The sequence below is a fragment of the Juglans regia genome, chromosome 7 (assembly GCF_001411555.2).
Source record: "Juglans regia cultivar Chandler chromosome 7, Walnut 2.0, whole genome shotgun sequence".
NCBI classification, from domain to species: domain Eukaryota; kingdom Viridiplantae; phylum Streptophyta; class Magnoliopsida; order Fagales; family Juglandaceae; genus Juglans; species Juglans regia.
The window spans coordinates 32,311,717-32,320,295 of NC_049907.1; the positions used below are offsets into that span (position 1 = coordinate 32,311,717).

General features: G+C 37.0%; 1 protein-coding gene across 1 annotated transcript; it reads left to right on the forward strand.

Moving 5' to 3' along the window:
• Nucleotides 1–2,274: 2,274 nt before the first annotated feature.
• Nucleotides 2,275–8,051, forward strand: LOC109005463 (probable transcription factor PosF21). The gene is made up of 4 exons (XM_018984414.2): nt 2,275–3,734; nt 4,830–4,962; nt 5,341–5,425; nt 7,432–8,051. The coding sequence occupies exons 1-4, from the start codon at nt 3,019–3,021 to the stop codon at nt 7,788–7,790; spliced, it is 1,293 nt and encodes a 430-aa protein (XP_018839959.1). The 5' UTR covers nt 2,275–3,018; the 3' UTR covers nt 7,791–8,051.
• The last annotated feature ends 528 nt before the right edge of the window (nt 8,052–8,579 follow it).

Consider the following 8,579-nt stretch of genomic DNA (forward strand, 5'->3'; position numbering starts at 1 on the left):
TTTGACAATGTTGGGATATTTTGTTAGTAAACGGTGCCATGTGCTTCGCAATTGCTTATCGCATTGCTTAGATTATTTGACTTTTATTATTTTCTGCTGCGATTTTTATTGTATACTGCTAGTGTACTTAGGTGAATTGTATTTTATCTGTCATGTACGAGGGGGGTGTGTAGCCATGTGTTACATGTCCCGACATTTCAATCATCGTCAAATCCCAAGTAGGGGCTGGGGGAGCCACAATGAGTATTGTTTCTAATTAGTGGTCTTATCATAGCTGCCTAACATGCCTATAGTTTCAGTATTGGAATCATAGAGTTTGATGCAAAGGTAGATCTAGGAGTGACTCTCAAGGAGGAAGAGTCAACCTAGTCCGAGATAGGCATGTAGTAGTTAGGTGATCATATGTGTTTGGTCAACCTTATTTTGGGTGTACGAATAAAACAACTGGACATGTATATAATTATTTAAGGAATGGAGTGACTTTTTGATATTGTGAGAATATCTTTATGGTTTGTAGACTTCTAGTACTAAAATGTTTAGCCTTCAAACTAAACCTTACTTTTCTACTACGATTCAATATTTATATCGTTACACATGCACTTTCATGTAAACGTTGCATGCCTAACTTGACTTGAACCTTCGGTGTTGCCGATCGGCAGTATCCTTGACACCACAAATCCTTTACCGAGGAACGGGGCATCATGGCTAGTTAGGGTTTAGGAGAGGGCTTTGCCATTGGGTCTGATTTAGGATGAGGGCTTCCCAAATTTCATTTGGTATTTTTTTAGAATAATTCTAGATATAGTTACAGATTGTGCAAGCATCGCACACTCCTTTTGAAAATGAGTGAAATTCACTATTAAGAAATTAATTTTCATGTGGATACTGTATTTATTCAATTTTTTTAAAATAAGTGTACAACACTTGCATAATTTGTAACTGCAAATATAATTTCTCTTTTTTAAATTAGCCACATGGCATGGCCATGTCAAGCAGACACAGGGGCTATATCACAGGAGGTCGAATAGCAATTCTCTTATATACATATATATATAATTATTCGATCAAATACTATTATACGTATGAACCTAAATGGGCAAGACGGAGGATACATGTCAGATTTCTATTAGGTTATGAATGACAAATACTCGAAATGGTAGTTTTTATCCAAAATACAAGAATTTGAGCATTTAATCAATTGCCTTTTGAAACATAGGGAGTTTTCTAAAATAAATTACAAAACGAAAGGATCATATGGGTCTGTACACATCTGAAATTGAATGGGGGTGGTGATGTCCAAAAAACCTGATTAATTGATTTAAACGGTTACTCGATTTTCTAATTTGGAATGTTAGTTGGAAAATTACTTTGAGGTGGTTGTATAAAATTGTCTCATGCCCTTACCATTTCTTATTCATTTCTTGCCTTTTGTGTTGTAATTCTTAAGGGAGCTTTTATGGACACATTTATATCTATGATACCTCACTTTAACTCAAGCCATAACCATTAAATCTTGGTTTGATTCAAGGCTGCTTGGTTTAATCTTTATTCTTTTAGTTTGATTAGTTTTTACTTTAATTGTTCATAAATGTATATAAAAAAAAAGTAACCTACACCTATATTCTGTACTTCTTATTCGTATGTACTACTTCATAATTGTACTACATTTCATTCTAGAAGAAGTATTCATTTAAGGAGTGATTTAGATTCAGAGATGAGCTGAGATGGTTTGTGAATAGTAGAATAAAAGTTGAATTATTTATTATATTTTGTGTAAAAATTTAGAAAAATTGTAATGATGAATTGAGATGAATTGAGGTGGATTGAGATGAGTTACGAATACAAACGAGACTTTAAGATGTATCTTTTAAATAATTTTTATGTTAGGAGTTATATGCATATACCAAATAAAAAATTAAGAGTAACGTATAAATCTGCCGTTTAAAGATTTGCATAATTCAATTACGATCGATCGAGATATCGATCCGATCGATCGATGTATAAAACTATTATACTATTAGCATGATTGAAGATGAAAAGCTAAAAAAGAACAATCTTATTTAGTTTTAATTACTTGCAAATTTTATTTTTATTGTATATTTTTATCGCAATTTTTCCTCCAAAAAATATATTATCCCAAAAAACTAATTACTAATGTCGAAAAATAGATTGCAGACAGACAAAGAATGTAAGGACACTGGTTGCAGAGGATACGGACCCCTCGTCGTGTGTATACACATCCACATATACCCTATATATACACACACGCCCCTCCCCTTCCCCCCTCCCCCCTCATTTACATGCCATCTCCGAAGCTTCGCTTTCGGGTCTCTTCAGACACACTCCTTTCTTTCCATCTCCATGTGATTTTGTTTGTTCAGATTCTCTTCCTGCACAAACGCGTGCGATTCTCCTCTGCTTTGCTTTCCAGCTGCCAACTCCAAGATCTGTTTGTGCAATCCTTTAGAATTTATGTCAACTATTAAGATTCCCGAGAAAATCCCCTGATTTTCCTGGAGATTTTGTGCGTTGTCGTTGAATGCTGATAGATTTATACATATGAATGTATGTATGTGTCTCTTAATTCTATGTTCTATGAGCCTCTCCATATCTAATTGCTTGTTCTGTTCGAATACATCCCCTGGTCAGATCTACGGTTTCCTAAGGTTTCTGTGATCTCTGCTACCTTAATTTTCGGGTTTGTGTTGGGGGGTTCTAGGGTTTTAATCCAGTCAGTTAATGCCACCCTTCTTTAAAGATAGGAGAGAAATCTGTAATTTTTTGGGTTTTCTGTGCTCATCATAGCTTTCACTTATTGTCTTCGAATATATTGGGTAATCCATTTGTTGAGTCTTGAAGGACAACTGGTTTTTTTAGTGTCTTGAAAATCTGCATTTGGCTAAGTTTCTTCTAGAGTTTTGATTTGTTCGGTAAGGTTCTAAAGTTTCTCGGGGTTTGGTATTGTTGAGCTCTTGTGTGAGAGAATAATAGGGTTTGAGCCTTTGAGGTTTTTACTAGATGGATAAGGAGAAAACCCCTGGCCACGGTGGAGGTTTACCACCTCCATCAGGCCGTTACTCTGGGTTTTCGCCCACCGGAAGTAGTTTCAATGTAAAACCTGAGCCGTCTTCGGCGTCACCATCCTACCCGCCATTGGCCCCAGGTTCTAGTTCAGACTCGGCTCATTTTGGGCATGGCATGAGTGCTGATTCCAGTCGCTTTAGCCATGATATTAGCCGAATGCCTGATACCCCACGGAGGAGTTTGGGTCATAGACGTGCCCATTCGGAAATTCTCACCCTTCCTGACGATATTAGCTTCGATAGTGACCTTGGGGTTGTGGGTGGCGCGGATGGGCCTTCCTTTTCTGATGAGACTGAGGAGGACTTATTGTCTATGTATCTTGATATGGACAAATTCAATTCATCATCTGCTACCTCATCATTCCAAGTGGGGGAGCCATCTTCTGCTGCGGCAGCACCAAGTCCAGCACTGGCAGCCATGCCAACACCAGCATCAGGAGCTGTGACTTCGTCTGAGAATTTTGCCATTGGTTCTAATGAAAGGCCCAGAGTTAGGCACCAACATAGCCAGTCCATGGATGGGTCAACTACGATCAAACCGGAGATGCTTGTGTCAGGTTCTGAAGATATGTCTGCTGCTGATTCGAAGAAAGCCATGTCAGCTGCTAAGCTTGCGGAGCTCGCTTTAATTGATCCCAAGCGTGCAAAGAGGTATTATTTCTTGAAGAATGGTATGCGTTTATTTAATCTTCATAAGATTAATGATGAACAATGGTTTATTTTCATATATTAACTCTAAAATTGGTTGGTAAGATTTCTTTTTTAAAACATCAATTAGCTGGTCCAAAGAGTCATTCTGTCCTGCACAAATGCTTGTTCATGTTTGGTTGTATATCGATAACATTCTGACTTCATCTTTTTTCTTCCTCTTTAAATATACCAAAATGATATGTTTATAAAAATGTGGGATTACCCATTATGGTATTTATGAGGCCCTTGAAATTTGCTTCTTTGCATACAGAATAGAAGGTCTCTGTTTTTCAGTTCTGAAATTTATATATGCGTATTTTCCTGCTCCGTAGTTCTTTATTATTTATTTTAGCTTGCACAGCCAGTGAAAAAATCTAAATGAAGCAGAAATATAAGTTTTTACGTAAATTACACTTCTTGCACGGCCCACCACTGGACCATGCATGATTACTGTACGCTGCTCTCTAGCTGGTTATTTCCTTTCAGACGATGTGGAGAGCAGAACTTCTGACCTGTAAAATTTGGAAGTTTCGCTATAATTTTTGCAGCTTCATTCGCTGCCATCTTTTCCTGCTTTGTTTTTGGTGGCTGCTGTTGAGTTTTGTGGGGTTGTGTTGCTATTGCTTTCTTATAGGTTCCTTGGGATGAGATGAAGATGATCCCTATGATTCTGTCGCCACCTGTTTTTGCTTCATTTCAGACCGGAATAAGATTCTGTAATGCCACCTTTTTTTTTTAATTCAAGGGCATATACTACTTTGAGTGATGCCGTCTTCCTCTTATTGTGGGGGTGTCCTCAGTTTTAATGTGACTGCCCATTCTATGGAGAAATAATGTTTAAATTTTGTTGGTACCATGGATTCTAGTCTCGTTATTTCTATGGATGTGTTGGTCAGGAGGCTCTTGCGAGAGGTGCTATTGATGCTTCTCCAAAGTGTACTTTCCTATTAGATGATTTATTGCTTGCTCTCTCTCATTATTATTCACTTTTCTGTTTTTCCCTTGTAATAGCTTTGTGTTTTACTTGAATATCATGCTATTTGTTCCATGTGATAGGATCTGGGCAAACAGGCAGTCAGCCGCTAGATCAAAGGAAAGAAAGATGCGATACATTTCTGAGCTGGAAAGGAAAGTGCAGACACTGCAAACAGAAGCGACTTCATTGTCTGCTCAGCTGACCCTCTTGCAGGTTAACTGCGTCAGCTCTGGACATACTCTTATTTTTGACTGCACGTGTCCAGTTTCAGTGACTATATCTGCTATATGTGGTTGTGTTGGCATATTTTTCCCTGTTTATTTTTTCTTTCACAATTTTGATATCTAGCATTAGGAAAGTTCTACATATTACGCCATCATCCCACTCTTATCCCACTATGATGAGATGGTATTGTCCTTCAACCTTTGAATTTCTTTTTTTAAGAAAATAAAAGATGATCCAAGGGTGATGAAAAGTAATACATTTACAAAGTGGGATAGTAGTGTAGCATATAACATTTCTCCTAGCATTATTCAAAACATAGCCTTATATGGTAGTTTCAATGACATTTCTTTTGTTTGTTTTGCTTAGAGAGATACAAATGGCCTGACTGCTGAGAATGGTGAACTAAAGCTGCGCTTGCAAACAATGGAACAACAGGTTCACTTGCAAGATGGTAAGCACGAATTCATCTTCTTATCTTGATAGAGACATATTCAATGCCACATGACTTGTTTTTTTTTTAATGTTTCTGTAGAGATTGGCACAAGATTTATTTATCAAAAAAAAGAGATTGGCACAAGATTTTAGGGAAATAAAACAGCCAAGATGATGAAGCTTGGTTGAGTAGGATATTCATGATGCATTAAGTATATGCTTACATGTGTGCATCCATGTCATGTTAGAGGAGATAGAGGTTTTAATGCCAAGATCTTTTTTTTTCCTGTCTGTCAAGAAGTGAACTTGTGTGTAATTACCTTTTCATTTTTGACGGTGATATATTGCATGGTCTTTCTAATTTTGTTATCATGCAATTGTACCTTGTTATAAGTATATGATCTTATATGTTTTAAGGTCCCACTAATAATGAAAGAAAAAGGTACCACTTGCTTGTGTCTTGTTTTATAGGTTCCCATGTTTGTTCTATTCTGGGACTTGACATTTTATGAGTCGCTTGAACATACCTCTAAGTAGACATGTTCCAGCCATGGCCTTTCCCTACTTTTTTTGTTTGGATGAGCATATCTAGGATGTGTGGTGACATTTCAGTTGATGAAATACATTATGCCTTGAAGGATTGGTTTTGTATTTTGTTTCACGCAATCTGGTCTTTTGTTTGAATTGGAAAGAATGAAGAAAAAAGAAGAATTAACGGAAGTTGATCCTTAATTGCTTACACTTACTAGGTATATATATCATTCATATTGGACCTGTATACTACAGAATTTTATCGGTGTCAAGTACGTGTTTGATTTACGCCAATCAAAAGAAAGCCATCTACATCTTTTGACTTTCTTTATCGTTAATTGAATATCTTGATAATTTTTCTGTATTTGATGGAAGTTAACTTACAATATTGAGCACTCTGCATAATGGTCCTTTTAACAACTGGGATGTTATTGAAGATGAAATTTCCTTTTAGAATTGGATTTGACCAGCTGGACTATGCATTCCTTTTTTCTTTCTTTCCTACAGTTGGGGTTTTTCTAACAAGTTAATATGCTTTGGTTTCAAACTTTAATATCGTTATACTGTAAATGTTATTAGGTAGATTTCCCTGACCGGTTAATTATCCTAATGACAGTTGATTTTCATATCTTTGTTTGCATTTTAAAAATTTGGCATTAGTGATACTGGACTATTTGGAGATTGCTTATTAAAGGATATGACTTGGTAGTTTTTGTTTCTTTTTTCTTTTCTCTCAATTTGGACTTTCTGTTTAGATATGCTTGGTTTTCTTATCCACCCATGTTGGTTTCTCTCTGTCTCCCCTCTATACAGTTTTCTGCTCCAGAGGTGATGTTATTTGTGCACTTGTTTGCAGTATATGAAAATATGATTAGTTTAGGGTTAGATGATGCATCATTTAATGCTTTTCTAGGATGGGGAAACAATGAAAATGGCCTATAATGTTAGAGAAAATAAATTTAAAACCCCAGTTGTTGCGCGAAATATTGTCTGTTATGCATAAGTTACATACCTAGATCGTTGCAGATACTATATTGAGTTGTTTTACTCATTCCACTAAATCAATCTTATTTGTTCACCCCAAGTATTCCTGAGCCACTTTTTGCAAGGTTAAATTATATCATTTCCCCACCCATTGTCACTTTCCCCCCAAAACCTTGACTTGGTACAACTTGATCTCACGAAGTCCCATCCATTGTCACTTACCCACTAAAATTTGACTCAGTACAAATGTACACTCCTAAAATTACCCATGTGAACCCTTTTAGTAATTAAGTGATACATTGGTGCGTTTTGGTTGTGATTGCATTGTAGCTCTTTAAATATATATATATATATATATATTGTTAGTACCTCACTAACGACCTCCCCACACCCCAGTGCCAAAAGAAAAAAGAAAAGCAGTACAAACACAGAGACACACAAAATTCACTCTAGTTTTTTTCTTGTGGTCTTTTCCATGGTTAATTATATCTTGTTTGTGTTCTGTAATAGCACTAAATGATGCACTCAAAGAGGAGATTCAGCATTTGAAAGTATTGACTGGCCAAGCTATTCCAAATGGTGGTCCTATGATGAATTTTGCTTCTTTTGGAGCTGGCCAACAATTCTATCCCAACAATCATGCAATGCACACACTTTTAACAACACAGCAGTTTCAACAGCTCCAGATTCACTCGCAGAAGCAGCAGCAGCAGTTTCAGCAGCATCAACTGCATCAGCTGCAGCAGCAACAACTGCAGCAGCAGCAGCAGGAACAGCAGCAGCAACAAACTGGGGACTTGAAAATCAGAGGATCATTGTCTTCTCCCAGTCAAAAGGAAAATGCTACCGATGTTGACTCTGCTGTTTGAGAGATGGGCGAGTAGGGCAGGTATTTGAAGGGTCATCGTTCAAAATGGTAGTTCAGATGCATCACACAGGACATTCCATCCTTTTTGAATCTGTTCAGGAACATCTTTATCACATTTTACATGTAGGCAGTTCTCAATATGATTTTAGGACTACATGCATTGCATGTGTAGTAGGTAGGTCTTTATATGTTTTAGTTTATGATTGAATTGTGGATTATCTATCTGGTTTGGTTTTAGTTATCTAACACCTAGTTGTTGCTATTATGGGGCGCTGCTGATTTAGTTCTGTTGAAATTTAAGTTTTCGAGGTTTTCTTTGAGCGATCTCTCTCTCTCTGCGCGCGCGCACACAAACGTTCGCCAGCATCTCAGGGTTCAACATAGTTTGTCTGTTGGACCTTGGAATGCGTACATGTTTGCTAGGGTAGCCAGGCTACTACTTCCTACAAAACTGGGCCGTCTTTTGGTATCTAATCTGTAGATTTTCCAAGGTATTTGTGGTGGAGCTAATTATGTCTTGTAATGAATGGTTCACCGGTATTGATAATCATTTTCCATAGGCCTCCTGTAAGGCAGAATTATCGGCGCAATTCCAATATAAAGCAAAAAAATGGGTGGGCATGGGAAACCGCTTCTATGCTTCAATAACAAACTTCTAGCCTAGACCGTCTGAATCAATTATCTCCCTTTCCTACAACTGCTTAAAAATTGCTGATTTAGGTGAGGTTTGGATGGTAAGATGAGATGAGATGAATTGAGATGAAGTTGAAAGTTGAATAAAATATTATTA